Source organism: Ascaphus truei, chromosome 20, assembly GCF_040206685.1.
Source record: "Ascaphus truei isolate aAscTru1 chromosome 20, aAscTru1.hap1, whole genome shotgun sequence".
Classification (NCBI taxonomy): domain Eukaryota; kingdom Metazoa; phylum Chordata; class Amphibia; order Anura; family Ascaphidae; genus Ascaphus; species Ascaphus truei.
Window position 1 is genome coordinate 24,675,966 of NC_134502.1, and position 15,000 is coordinate 24,690,965.

At 52.1% G+C, this 15,000-nt stretch overlaps 1 protein-coding gene across 1 annotated transcript; it reads left to right on the forward strand.

Annotated features, from left to right (window-relative positions):
* Positions 1 to 790: 790 nt before the first annotated feature.
* On the forward strand, positions 791 to 5,155 carry LOC142470771 (histone-arginine methyltransferase CARM1-like). Its single transcript, XM_075577476.1, has 3 exons — positions 791 to 861; positions 1,913 to 1,981; positions 2,106 to 5,155. Exons 1-3 carry the CDS (start codon positions 792 to 794, stop codon positions 2,240 to 2,242), a joined length of 276 nt encoding a protein of 91 aa, XP_075433591.1. The 5' UTR covers position 791; the 3' UTR covers positions 2,243 to 5,155.
* The last annotated feature ends 9,845 nt before the right edge of the window (positions 5,156 to 15,000 follow it).

Genomic DNA, 15,000 nt, shown 5'->3' on the forward strand with positions numbered 1-15,000 from the left:
CTTCTCTCTTCCCCCCCTTCTCTCTTCCCCCCCTTCTCTCTTTCCCCTCCCTTCTCTCTTTCCCCTCCCTTCTCTTTCCCCTCCCTTCTCTCTTCCCCCTCCCTTCTCTCTTCCCTCCCCTCCTTCTCTCTTCCCTCCCCTCCTTCTCTCTTCCCCTCCCCCCCTTCTCTCTTCCCTCCCCCCCTTCTCTCTTCCCTCCCCCCCTTCTCTCTTCCCTCCCCCCCTTCTCTCTTCCCTCCCCCCTTCTCTCTTCTCCCCCCCTTCTCTCTTCTCCCCCCCCCTTCTCTCTGTTCCCCCCCCCCTTCTCTCTGTCCCCCCCCCCTTCTCTCTGTTCCCCCCTCCCTTCTCTCTCTTCCCCCCTCCCTTCTCTCTCTTCCCCCCTCCCTTCTCTCTCTTACCCACCCTTCTCTCTCTTACCCCCCCTTCTCTCTCTTACCCCCCCTTCTCTCTCTTACCCCCCCTTCTCTCTCTTACCCCCCCTTCTCTCTCTTACCCCCCCCTTCTCTCTCTTTCCCCCCCCTTCTCTCTCTTCCCCCCCCCTTCTCTCTCTTCCCCCCCCTTCTCTCTCTCCCCCCCCTTCTCTCTCTTCCCCCCCCCTTCTCTCTCTTCCCCCCCCTTCTCTCTCTTCCCCCCCCCCTCTCTCCCCCCCCCCCTCTCTCCCCCCCTTCTCTCTTCCCCCCCCCCTTCTCTCTCTTCCCCCCCCCTTCTCTCTCTTCCCCCCCCCCCCCCCTTCTCTCTCTTCTCCCCCTTCTCTCTCTTCGCCCTCTCCCCCCCCCCCCTCCCCTGCAGGAATGCCATATGATCTGAGCAGTGTTATGGGCGGGAGCTCAGGCATCAGCCACAGTAACCTCATCCCTCTAGGTGAGCAGCCTCCAGCCTCCCGTCGTCCTTCGTTTCTGCGACAGGATCCCTTCCCCCAAGAGCTGACACTCGGAATATCCAGTAATATAATAAATCTCCTTCTCACTGTGTATATTCACCTTCATCCGCGACCCCACCGCCGCACAGAGATTAACGAGGCCGCCCCACTGCATAAAACACCCTTACTTTAACTGCGCTCCTTTAAAAGTAAATAATCACCATTTGGTAGATTTCATTTGTATGCGTGTATTTTTATTTTTAACCCATTACACACGTCCCTGTCATTAGGTCACTTTGCCCCTACGTGGGACTGTCCCTTTAACCCATTACACACGTCGCCGTCATTAGGTCACTTTGCCCCTACATGGGACTGACCCTTTAACCCATTACACACGTCCCTGTCATTAGGTCACTTTGCCCCTACGTGGGACTGACCCTTTAACCCATTACACACGTCCCTGTCATTAGGTCACTTTGCCCCTACGTGGGACTGACCCTTTGACCCATTAAACACGTCCCTGTCATTAGGACACGTTGCCCCTACGTGGGACTGACCCTTTAACCCATTACACACGTCCCCGTCATTAGGTCACTTTGCCCCTACGTGGGACTGACCCTTTAACCCATTAAACACGTCCCTGTCATTAGGTCACTTTGCCCCTACGTGGGACTGACCCTTTAACCCATTACACACGTCCCTGTCATTAGGTCACTTTGCCCCTGCGTGGGACTGACCCTTTAACCCATTACACACGTCCCTGTCATTAGGTCACTTTGTCCCTACGTGGGACTGACCCTTTAACCCATTACACACGTCCCTGTCATTAGGTCACTTTGCCCCTACGTGGGACTGACCCTTTAACCCATTAAACACGTCCCTGTCATTAGGTCACTTTGCCCCTACGTGGGACTGACCCTTTAACCCATTACACACGTCCCTGTCATTAGGACACGTTGCCCCTGCGTGGGGCGGCCCCTGTAGTTACCATAGTGAGGATAGGCTGTGCTTGGCGCACACAACGCTCTGTAACTCTCCCCTCTCCCCTCGCAGCCAACACGGGCATCGTTAATCACACCCACTCCAGGATGGGATCCATCATGAGCACAGGAATCGTGCAAGGTAAAGTGCTCGCTCCCGATGCACCCACTTCCAAGGCTGTGTCCTGCGCGCGCCCTGCAGTTTTTTTTGTTTTTTTTAAACGAACATTTTCCTGCCGACTAATGTCCGTCTGGTTTTTCCCCAGGGTCGGCCGGAAGTCAGACGGGCACTAACGCCACCACCCATTACCCGGTCAACAACCAGTTTACCATGGGCGGCCCGGCCATCTCCATGGCTTCTCCCATGTCGATCACCACCAACACAATGCATTATGGGAGTTAAAGGCAGCTCACGCCTCCCCCTTTATCTCTTCTCTCTCCCCCCCCCCTCCTCCAGCCTGTCCTCTCTTTAAACTGACAGCAACAGAATACCAAATGATGCAGCGCGCTTAGCTCGCTCCCCTCCCACCCTGACACTACATCTTTATTCACACGTCTCCCCTCTCTCTCCCTTTGCGCGCTCTTCTCCCCGCTGTCTCCCTCCCTTTGCGCGCTCTTCCTGCTGTCTCCCTCCCTTTGCGCGCTCTTCTCCCCGCTGTCTCCCTCCCTTTGCGCGCTCTTCTCCCCGCTGTCTCCCTCCCTTTGCGCGCTCTTCTCCCCGCTGTCTCCCTCCCTTTGCGCGCTCTTCTCCCCGCTGTCTCCCTCCCTTTGCGCGCTCTCCCCGCTGTCTCCCTCCCTTTGCGCGCTCTTCCCGCTGTCTCCCTCCCTTTGCGCGCTCTTCCCGCTGTCTCCCTCCCTTTGCGCGCTCTCCCCGCTGTCTCCCTCCCTTTGCGCGCTCTCCCCGCTGTTTCCCTCCCTTTGCGCGCTCTTCCCGCTGTCTCCCTCCCTTTGCGCGCTCTTCTCCCCGCTGTCTCCCTCCCTTTGCGCGCTCTTCTCCCCGCTGTCTCCCTCCCTTTGCGCGCTCTTCTCCCCGCTGTCTCCCTCCCTTTGCGCGCTCTTCTCCCCGCTGTCTCCCTCCCTTTGCGCGCTCTTCCCGCTGTCTCCCTCCCTTTGCGCGCTCTTCTCCCCGCTGTCTCCCTCCCTTTGCGCGCTCTTCTCCCCGCTGTCTCCCTCCCTTTGCGCGCTCTTCTCCCCGCTGTCTCCCTCCCTTTGCGCGCTCTTCTCCCCGCTGTCTCCCTCCCTTTGCGCGCTCTTCTCCCCGCTGTCTCCCTCCCTTTGCGCGCTCTTCTCCCCGCTGTCTCCCTCCCTTTGCGCGCTCTTCTCCCCGCTGTCTCCCTCCCTTTGCGCGCTCTTCTCCCCGCTGTCTCCCTCCCTTTGCGCGCTCTTCTCCCCGCTGTCTCCCTCCCTTTGCGCGCTCTTCCCGCTGTCTCCCTCCCTTTGCGCGCTCTCCCCGCTGTCTCCCTCCCTTTGCGCGCTCTCCCCGCTGTTTCCCTCCCTTTGCGCGCTCTTCTCCCCCCCTTTGCGCGCTCTTCTCCCCGCTGTCTCCCTCCCTTTGCGCTCTCTTCTCCGCGCCCTTTCTCCCTTTGCGCTCTATTCTCCCCCCTCTCGCCCTCCCTTTGCGCCCTCTTCCCCCCCTCTCGCCCTCCCTTTGCGCCCTCTTCTCCCCGCCCGCGCGCCCTCTCGCGCGCTCCCCATTTCTACCACAACACACAACACTTTGCTTTCTGAAACAGACTTGTACAACTTTTTTATTTTTAATGAAATTAAGTACTAAAAAAAAAAAAAATATCCTCACTTGGGAGTCAAAAAAAAAGAAGAAAAAAACCAGAAGGACAAATCGAGGGGAGAAAATAAAACCTCCATTCGCCGCCGTCTGTACGTTATGGAGAATCATGTATTTGCTTTTCAACCCGCCGCGGTCTGGACGTTTAATTATTATTATTTTTCATGACCTTTGCGTAGTCCTCGCGGCTTTGCTGTGAATTAGTATTATGGTCGTACTGAGCGAGGCGCAGGAGGCGGGACCGGAGGAGTGAGTGTGAGTGTGTGTATATATACGGCGTGTTCTAGCGGCAGGGGTGTAGCGCTGGGAAGAACTGTGGAAGTCGGGTGATCTGTGTCTCCTCCGAGCGCCGAACGGTCTCGCCACAAACACGCGCGTCGCGCGGAAAGAACACTGCCGCCGCGAGCGACGGCTCGCGAAAAGAGACGGCGCCGCTTCTGCGTTGAAACACTACATCTGGGGGCGTTCCTCTCGTTTTGCCTCCGACACCCCCCCCCCCCCAAACGTGGGTGGTTGCGGGTCGATGCCACAGCCGGGGCAGGTAGATTTAGTTTTTTTTTTTAAAAACAAATCGGACAAGCATCTGTGTTTTTAAAAATAGCGGTTTTTGAGAAAGCTTCCCAGGAGGAGTTCGATTTGCAAATCTACAGTACTCCGGTCCCCTGTTATGTCGGGGGGGGGGGGGCTGGATAAGGGAGAGCAGGGCAGCAAGTCTACCCCCCACCCCCCCGTGAGCTGCAGCTTTTCACAAACGCTTTCCCGCGGCGTCGACTGCTTAGCACGTGAACGTACAAAGGCCTCGTCTTGGTGTTTTTGTTTGGGCAGGCCTCCACGCCAAGCGTTAACGATATCCCGCTCGTTATAGCACTTTGGGGGGGTAGTAGGGTGGTTTGGGGGATGTTGTTCAGTGTAAAGCTCTAAAAAAACAAAAAAAAAAAACCTAATAGCAATGTGAAATTTCGGGTTTCTCCCGGCCGGCCCCTCCCTCTTCTGCGGCGTCGCGCCCTCCTCCGAAATCTGCATATTGGATTCCGTTAAAGATGGCCTCCCTCCTCGCGCGCTCTCTCTCTCGCCTTCCTACCTCCGCCTGTATTCCTTCGCTGGCCGTGACGGGGTTATAGAAAAAGCATGTTCTCGGTGCAGCCGAAATTGGCCGACAGTCCGTCCCTACATTTTAACCTTTTCTCCCCCATAAGGACTCCTATAGTATTTAGGGCCTTGTGCTTGTAAACTAGCGAAGCCTTTTCTTTCCCCTCTTAGCGTTTATCGCCCCGATTTTCCCCCCGTTGTTGAATTATTATTATTTTTTTTCTCTCCGTAGGGAATTAAAATATCTTGTTGCAGGAATCCCCGTTTCTTAGTGGCCCGTCGTGTTGTTTCCGCCCCCCCCCCCCCCCCCTCGGGGCGGCAGTTTGTATTAATAGGATGAATTTCCAGCGTATAGCGATGCGGGCGCGTAGACGACAAACAGCCGCTGTGCGCCGTTCTGCCTGTAGTGTTCAATAAAGTTGGGAGGGGTTTTTTTTTTGGAAATGTGTTTATATCATTGTTGTCGGTTTTTTTTATATTTTTGTTGCAGACTGTTTAGGATTTGGAGGTGTTTCTAATCATAGATTAGAGGTGTAGGGTTTTTTCCCCTTTATATTGATATTCTGAAGAACCCCAACCCTCTCTAATAGCGCGTCTGAGATCAGATGCATTGTAAGGAACCCCAACCCTCTCTAATAGCGCGTCTGAGCTCAGATGCATTGTAAGGAACCCCAACCCCCTCTAATAGCGCGTCTGAGCTCAGATGCATTGTAAGGAACCCCAACCCTCTCTAATAGCGCGTCTGCGATCAGATGCATTGTAAGGAACCCCAACCCCCTCTAATAGCGCGTCTGAGGTCAGATGCATTGTAAGGAACCCCAACCCTCTCTAATAGCGCGTCTGAGATCAGATGCATTGTAAGGAACCCCAACCCTCTCTAATAGCGCGTCTGAGATCAGATGCATTGTAAGGTACCCCAACCCTCTCTAATAGCGCGTCTGAGATCAGATGCATTGTAAGGAACCCCAACCCTCTCTAACAGCGCGTCTGAGATCAGATGCATTGTAAGGAACCCCAACCCTCTCTAATAGCACGTCTGAGCTCAGATGCAATGTAAGGATCCCCAACCCTCTCAAATAGCGCGTCTGAGATCAGATGCATTGTAAGGAACCCCAACCCTCTCTAATAGCACGTCTGAGCTCAGATGCAATGTAAGGATCCCCAACCCTCTCTAATAGCGCGTCTGAGATCAGATGCATTGTAAGGAACCCCAACCCTCTCTAATAGCGCGTCTGAGATCAGATGCAATGTAAGGAACCCCAACCCCCTCTAATAGCGCGTCTGAGGTCAGATGCATTGTAAGGAACCCCAACCCTCTCTAACAGCGCGGCTGAGATCAGATACATTGTAAGGAACCCCAACCCTCTCTAATAGCGCGTCTGAGATCAGATGCATTGTAAGGAACCCCGACTCCAATAGCGCGCCTGAGATCAGATGCATTGTAAGGAACCCCAACCCTCTCTAACAACGTATCTGAGATCAGATGCATTGTAAGGAACCCCAACCCTCTCTAATAGCGCGTCTGAGATCAGATGCATTGTAAGGAACCCCGACCCTCTCTAATAGCGCGTCTGAGATCAGATTCATTGTAAGGAACCCCGACCCTCTCTAATAGCGCGTCTGAGATCAGATGCATTGTAAGGAACTCCGACCCTCTCTAATAGCGCGTCTGAGATCAGATGCATTGTAAGGAACCCCGACCCTCTCTAAAAGCGCGTCTGAGATCAGATGCATTGTAAGGAACCCCGACCCTCTCTAATAGCGCGTCTGAGATCAGATGCATTGTAAAGAACTCCGACCCTCTCTAATAGCGCGTCTGAGATCAGATGCATTGTAAGGAACCCCGACCCTCTCTAATAGCGCGTCTGAGATCAGATTCATTGTAAGGAACCCCGACCCTCTCTAATAGCGCGTCTGAGATCAGATGCATTGTAAGGAACTCCGACCCTCTCTAATAGCGCGTCTGAGATCAGATGCATTGTAAGGAACCCCAACCCCCTCTAATAGCGTGTCTGAGGTCAGATGCATTGTAAGGAACCCCGACCCTCTCTAATAGCGCGTTTGAGATCAGATGCATTGTAAGGAACCCCGACCCTCCTCTAATAGCGCGTCTGAGATCAGATGCATTGTAAGGAACCCTGACCCTCTCTAATAGCGCATCTGAGATCAGATGCATTGTAAGGAACCCCAACCCTCTCTAACAGCGCGTCTGAGCTCAGATGCATTGTAAGGAACCCCGACCCTCTAATAGTGCGTCAGATCAGATGCATTGTAAGGAACCCCAACCCTCTCTAATAGCCCGTCTGAGGTCGGATGCAGTGTAAGGAACCCCAGCCCTCTCTAATAGCGCGTCTGAGGTCGGATGCATTGTAAGGAACCCCAACCCTCTCTAATAGCGTGTCTGAGATCAGATGCATTGTAAGGAACCCCAACCCTCTCTAATAGCGCGTCTGAGCTCAGATGCATTGTAAGGTACCCCAACCCTCTCTAATAGCGCGTCTGAGATCAGATGCATTGTAAGGAACCCCAACCCTCTCTAACAGCGCGTCTGAGATCAGATGCATTGTAAGGAACCCCAACCCTCTCTAATAGCACGTCTGAGCTCAGATGCAATGTAAGGATCCCCAACCCTCTCAAATAGCGCGTCTGAGATCAGATGCATTGTAAGGAACCCCAACCCTCTCTAATAGCACGTCTGAGCTCAGATGCAATGTAAGGATCCCCAACCCTCTCTAATAGCGCGTCTGAGATCAGATGCATTGTAAGGAACCCCAACCCTCTCTAATAGCGCGTCTGAGATCAGATGCAATGTAAGGAACCCCAACCCCCTCTAATAGCGCGTCTGAGGTCAGATGCATTGTAAGGAACCCCAACCCTCTCTAACAGCGCGGCTGAGATCAGATACATTGTAAGGAACCCCAACCCTCTCTAATAGCGCGTCTGAGATCAGATGCATTGTAAGGAACCCCGACTCCAATAGCGCGCCTGAGATCAGATGCATTGTAAGGAACCCCAACCCTCTCTAACAACGTATCTGAGATCAGATGCATTGTAAGGAACCCCAACCCTCTCTAATAGCGCGTCTGAGATCAGATGCATTGTAAGGAACCCCGACCCTCTCTAATAGCGCGTCTGAGATCAGATTCATTGTAAGGAACCCCGACCCTCTCTAATAGCGCGTCTGAGATCAGATGCATTGTAAGGAACTCCGACCCTCTCTAATAGCGCGTCTGAGATCAGATGCATTGTAAGGAACCCCGACCCTCTCTAAAAGCGCGTCTGAGATCAGATGCATTGTAAGGAACCCCGACCCTCTCTAATAGCGCGTCTGAGATCAGATGCATTGTAAAGAACTCCGACCCTCTCTAATAGCGCGTCTGAGATCAGATGCATTGTAAGGAACCCCGACCCTCTCTAATAGCGCGTCTGAGATCAGATTCATTGTAAGGAACCCCGACCCTCTCTAATAGCGCGTCTGAGATCAGATGCATTGTAAGGAACTCCGACCCTCTCTAATAGCGCGTCTGAGATCAGATGCATTGTAAGGAACCCCAACCCCCTCTAATAGCGTGTCTGAGGTCAGATGCATTGTAAGGAACCCCGACCCTCTCTAATAGCGCGTTTGAGATCAGATGCATTGTAAGGAACCCCGACCCTCCTCTAATAGCGCGTCTGAGATCAGATGCATTGTAAGGAACCCTGACCCTCTCTAATAGCGCATCTGAGATCAGATGCATTGTAAGGAACCCCAACCCTCTCTAACAGCGCGTCTGAGCTCAGATGCATTGTAAGGAACCCCGACCCTCTAATAGTGCGTCAGATCAGATGCATTGTAAGGAACCCCAACCCTCTCTAATAGCCCGTCTGAGGTCGGATGCAGTGTAAGGAACCCCAGCCCTCTCTAATAGCGCGTCTGAGGTCGGATGCATTGTAAGGAACCCCAACCCTCTCTAATAGCGTGTCTGAGATCAGATGCATTGTAAGGAACCCCAACCCTCTCTAATAGCGCGTCTGAGCTCAGATGCATTGTAAGGAACCCCAACCCCCTCTAATAGCGCGTCTGAGATCAGATGCATTGTAAGGAACCCCAACCCTCTCTAATAGCGCGTCTGAGATCAGATGCATTGTAAGGAACCCCAACCCTCTCTAACAGCGCGTCTGAGATCAGATGCATTGTAAGGAACCCCAACCCTCTCTAATAGCGCGTCTGAGCTCAGATGCAATGTAAGGATCCCCAACCCTCTCTAATAGCGCGTCTGAGATCAGATGCATTGTAAGGAACCCCAACCCTCTCTAATAGCGCGTCTGAGATCAGATGCAATGTAAGGAACCCCAACCCCCTCTAATAGCGCGTCTGAGGTCAGATGCATTGTAAGGAACCCCAACCCTCTCTAATAGCGCGTCTGAGATCAGATGCATTGTAAGGAACCCCAACCCCCTCTAATAGCGTGTCTGAGGTCAGATGCATTGTAAGGAACCCCAACCCTCTCTAACAGCGCGTCTGAGATCAGATGCATTGTAAGGAACCCCAACCCTCTCTAATAGCGCGTCTGAGCTCAGATGCAATGTAAGGATCCCCAACCCTCTCTAATAGCGCGTCTGAGATCAGATGCATTGTAAGGAACCCCAACCCTCTCTAATAGCGCGTCTGAGATCAAATGCAATGTAAGGAACCCCAACCCCCTCTAATAGCGCGTCTGAGGTCAGATGCATTGTAAGGAACCCCAACCCTCTCTAATAGCGCGTCTGAGATCAGATGCATTGTAAGGAACCCCAACCCCCTCTAATAGCGTGTCTGAGGTCAGATGCATTGTAAGGAACCCCAACCCTCTCCAATAGCGCGTCTGAGATCAGATGCATTGTAAGGAACCCCGACTCTAATAGCGCGCCTGAGATCAGATGCATTGTAAGGAACCCCAACCCTCTCTAACAACGTATCTGAGATCAGATGCATTGTAAGGAACCCCAACCCTCTCTAATAGCGCGTCTGAGATCAGATGCATTGTAAGGAACCCCGACCCTCTCTAATAGCGCGTCTGAGATCAGATTCATTGTAAGGAACCCCGACCCTCTCTAATAGCGCGTCTGAGATCAGATGCATTGTAAGGAACCCCAACCCTCTCTAACAGCGCGTCTGAGCTCAGATGCATTGTAAGGAACCTCGACCCTCTCTAATAGTGCGTCAGATCAGATGCATTGTAAGGAACCCCAACCCTCTCTAACAGCGCGTCTGAGATCAGATGCATTGTAAGGAACCCCAACCCTCTCTAATAGCGCGTCTGAGCTCAGATGCAATGTAAGGATCCCCAACCCTCTCTAATAGCGCGTCTGAGATCAGATGCATTGTAAGGAACCCCAACCCTCTCTAATAGCGCGTCTGAGATCAGATGCAATGTAAGGAACCCCAACCCCCTCTAATAGCGCGTCTGAGGTCAGATGCATTGTAAGGAACCCCAACCCTCTCTAATAGCGCGTCTGAGATCAGATGCATTGTAAGGAACCCCAACCCCCTCTAATAGCGTGTCTGAGGTCAGATGCATTGTAAGGAACCCCAACCCTCTCTAACAGCGCGGCTGAGATCAGATACATTGTAAGGAACCCCAACCCTCTCTAATAGCGCGTCTGAGATCAGATGCATTGTAAGGAACCCCAACCCTCTCTAATAGCGCGTCTGAGATCAGATGCATTGTAAGGAACCCCAACCCTCTCTAACAGCGCGTCTGAGCTCAGATGCATTGTAAGGAACCCCGACCCTCTCTAATAGTGCGTCAGATCAGATGCATTGTAAGGAACCCCAACCCTCTCTAACAGCGCGTCTGAGATCAGATGCATTGTAAGGAACCCCAACCCTCTCTAATAGCGCGTCTGAGCTCAGATGCAGTGTAAGGATCCCCAACCCTCTCTAATAGCGCGTCTGAGATCAGATGCATTGTAAGGAACCCCAACCCTCTCTAATAGCGCGTCTGAGATCAGATGCAATGTAAGGAACCCCAACCCCCTCTAATAGCGCGGCTGAGATCAGATGCATTGTAAGGAACCCCAACCCTCTCTAATAGCGCGTCTGAGATCAGATGCATTGTAAGGAACCCCGACTCTAATAGCGCGTCTGAGATCAGATGCATTGTAAGGAACCCCAACCCTCTCTAACAACGTATCTGAGATCAGATGCATTGTAAGGAACCCCAACCCTCTCTAATAGCGCGTCTGAGATCAGATGCATTGTAAGGAACCCCGACCCTCTCTAATAGCGCGTCTGAGATCAGATTCATTGTAAGGAACCCCGACACTCTCTAATAGCGCGTCTGAGATCAGATGCATTGTAAGGAACCCCGACCCTCTCTAATAGCGCGTCTGAGATCAGATGCATTGTAAGGAACCCCGACCCTCTCTAATAGCGCGTCTGCGATCAGATGCATTGTAAGGAACCCCGACCCTCTCTAATAGCGCGTCTGAGATCAGATGCATTGTAAGGAACCCCAACCCCCTCTAATAGCGCGTTTGAGATCAGATGCATTGTAAGGAACCCCGACCCTCCTCTAATAGTGCGTCTGAGATCAGATGCATTGTAAGGAACCCTGACCCTCTCTAATAGCGCATCTGAGATCAGATGCATTGTAAGGAACCCCAACCCTCTCTAATAGCGCGTCTGAGATCAGATGCATTGTAAGGAACCCCAACCCTCTCTAACAGCGCGTCTGAGCTCAGATGCATTGTAAGGAACCCCGACCCTCTCTAATAGTGCGTCAGATCAGATGCATTGTAAGGAACCCCAACCCTCTCTAATAGCGCGTCTGAGGTCGGATGCAGTGTAAGGAACCCCAGCCCTCTCTAATAGCGCGTCTGAGGTCGGATGCATTGTAAGGAACCCCAACCCCCTCTAATAGCGTGTCTGAGATCAGATGCATTGTAAATTCTTCTGTATTTGGAAATGACTGGGATGGCGCAGGAAACCCTTCAGGGATGCCTGAGGAACGCCTGTTATAAAACATTTGAGTAGACCATGTTCTCCTGGCATGAAAGTGAACGAAGGAGAGCGCCATGTTTATTAGGTGAAATAAAGCTGATTGCAACTTAAAAACCAGTTGCCAATCATGTAGTTGCCAAAATACATCCTTCCCTCCACATAACTGTGCTCGAAGCAAAGAGATCAGGTCTTGGTTCTGGAAATCTACAAACATTTCTCTGGAGCTGCTGAATGGAGGACAGATGGGTTAGTCATGTGTTTCCTTAAACCCATAGCCTACCTGGTCCTTATCAGCTGAATATAAAGGGAGGGCTTTGTCCATGCAAACGCTTCCTGAACACGGTGACAAAGGGGAGCAGTCGGTGACAACCAAATCCCAGCTCACCGAGTTTCCAAACTCATTCAATGATTTCAAATTACTTGGGTGTCATAGTTGGGGTCTGAAAGGTGTTAATTGCCCAGATGTGACCCCCTGAACCATGTTACTACCAGTAGTACATTTTGCCCCTAGGAGGGACTGAACCATGTTACTACTAGTAGTACACTTTGCCCCTAGGAGGGACTGACCCCTTAACCATGTCACTGCCATTAGTACACTTTGCCCCTAGGAGGGACTGACCCCTTAATCATGTCACTGCCATTAGTACACTTTGTCCCTAGGAGGGACTGACCCCTTAATCATGTCACTGCCATTAGTACACTTTGCCCCTAGGAGGGACTGACCCCTTAAACATGTCACTGCCATTAGTACACTTTGTCCCTAGGAGGGACTGACCCCTTAAACATGTCACTGCCATTAGTACACTTTGCACCTAGGAGGGACTGACCCCTTAAACATGTCACTGCCATTAGTACACTTTGCATCTAGGAGGGACTGACCCCTTAAACATGTCACTGCCATTAGTACACTTTGCACCTAGGAGGGACTGACCCCTTAACCATGTCACTGCCATTAGTACACTTTGCCCCTAGGAGGGACTGACCCCTTAATCATGTCACTGCCATTAGTACACTTTGCCCCTAGGAGGGACTGACCCCTTAACCACGTCACTGCCATTAGTACACTTTGCCCCTAGGAGGGACTGACCCCTTAACCATGTCACTGCAATTAGTACACTTTGCACCTAGGAGGGACTGACCCCTTAAACATGTCACTGCCATTAGTACACTTTGCACCTAGGAGGGACTGACCCCTTAACCATGTCACTGCCATTAGTACACTTTGCACCTAGGAGGGACTGACCCCTTAAACATGTCACTGCCATTAGTACACTTTGCACCTAGGAGGGACTGACCCCTTAACCATGTCACTGCCATTAGTACACTTTGCCCCTAGGAGGGACTGACCCCTTAATCATGTCACTGCCATTAGTACACTTTGCCCCTAGGAGGGACTGACCCCTTAACCATGTCACTGCCATTAGTACACTTTGCCCCTAGGAGGGACTGACCCCTTAACCATGTCACTGCCATTAGTACACTTTGCCCCTAGGAGGGACTGACCCCTTAACCATGTCACTGCCTTTAGTACACTTTGCCCCTAGGAGGGACTGACCCCTTAATCATGTCACTGCCATTAGTACGCTTTGCCCCTAGGAGGGACTGACCCCTTAATCATGTCACTGCCATTAGTACACTTTGTCCCTAGGAGGGACTGACCCTTTAAACATGTCACTGCCATTAGACCACTTTGCCCCTAGGAGGGACTGACCCCTTAACCATGTCACTGCCATTAGTACACTTTGCCCCTAGGAGGGACTGACCCCTTAAACATGTCACTGCCATTAGTACACAGGGTATACGTATCCAGAGCAAAGTGGAGCCTTTCTGGGGGCAAAATAAGCACTGTATTGAGATCCACGAGACTGCTGTAACATAGCAAAGGCGGGCGGGGGGTAGTACGATACCTATTACTGACAGATAAAGCACAATTACCTTCACGATCCTGTGTTGCTATATCTAGCATTAGATAAGGTACGCTTATACTAAGGGCTGGCTGTGGCGACGCGTTTCCTGCGCTCTGGTGCAAGAGATGGGGGGGGGGGGGGCGTGACCGTAAGCGGTTCGCCCTCATTGGCTGAACCGCTCACGTCCTGCTGACGTCACGCGGTGCTCGCAAAAAAGTCAGAATCCTTTGACTGTCGCTCTGCGGCGCTGTCGGGGTCACGCCCACTATGGGCACCCGCGACGGACTGCATGTACTTGCTCCAGCGCTGCAGGTCGGGGCCGTAGCGAGTACTGTACGCGTAGCCCAATACGGCATTTTTTTTCCTCGCACTGTTCATCCTTTTTAATGAGGTGAATATATTAAGCGTCCTTCAGTGTCTATAGCCACAGCCCTTCCTTTATAGAAGCAGGCGGCCATATTGCAAGCCCCGGAAAGCCAAAACGCTGCCAACCGGTTGGCAGCTTAGAGCATTTGGGGGGGGGGGGGGGGTCGTCTGCATGGCTTCTATTTTTTCTCCCCGCTCGTTGGGCCCTTTTTAATGAATTTTAGGGTATTGCGTTTCCTTGGGTTGCTATAGCAACCATATACAAAGGCACCCCACCCAAACAGTCCCCGCTTCAGCACAGGTGGCTCAATCAGACCATAAAGGGTTCTTTGTGAGGTATGGCAGAAGTGCGTGTGCGTGTGCGTGTGCGTGTTCGTGTGCACACACGCACGCACACACTACCCTAGCATCATAAGAGTATTATTTTCCATGGTCAGCCGAGGGAGTGGGATTACACATCAGCACAGGGAAGAGGAGAGCTGCAGGTTTAAGAGCCGGTGCACTTTACCAGTCCTTTTATTAGTAATATTAATAACCTATTTCTATATCCAGCATCAAATATAACCTACTTTTTGTCCTGGGCCCTGTATATATGTACACACAAAAATACACCAACGCGTACACACACACACACACACACACACTCGCCACTCACTCTCTCATGGTGTATAGCAAATAAAAAACCCCCGTGTGAGCACATTCACATGTCAGACAGGTCCACAACCCGGCTTTTCACCATTATCTCTTAGCATACAATGCTTCCACTGTAGCAAGGGATTCTGGGTAATGACGTGCAACAAGCACACAGCATTAATTTAACATGGATTCCCTATAAGCTTGCACCTGCAGTATGGCACAGCTTTTTCGGCACAGCCTGGGGTGGGGGGGTGGGGGGGGTAAACGTGCAGACCAGTGACCCGGCCCTTTCTGGAAGCGGCAGCGAGAGGCTGGTTATACTGGCTTTGCAATGGGACGCTGGGAGTGGCAAACAAACAGACACAAAGTAAGTTATGGGAGTGCCAAAAACCCATTCACCATACAGTGTGCAGCAA

Excerpts from the sequence above, each read along its gene's own strand:
- LOC142470771 (XM_075577476.1), top strand. The coding sequence starts at position 792 with ATGCCATATGATCTGAGCAGTGTTATGGGCGGGAGCTCAGGCATCAGC. Across the intron at positions 862-1,912 it reads CAGTAACCTCATCCCTCTAG|CCAACACGGGCATCGTTAAT; the intron begins GTGAGCAGCCTC and ends CTCCCCTCGCAG. Across the intron at positions 1,982-2,105 it reads GAGCACAGGAATCGTGCAAG|GGTCGGCCGGAAGTCAGACG; the intron begins GTAAAGTGCTCG and ends GTTTTTCCCCAG.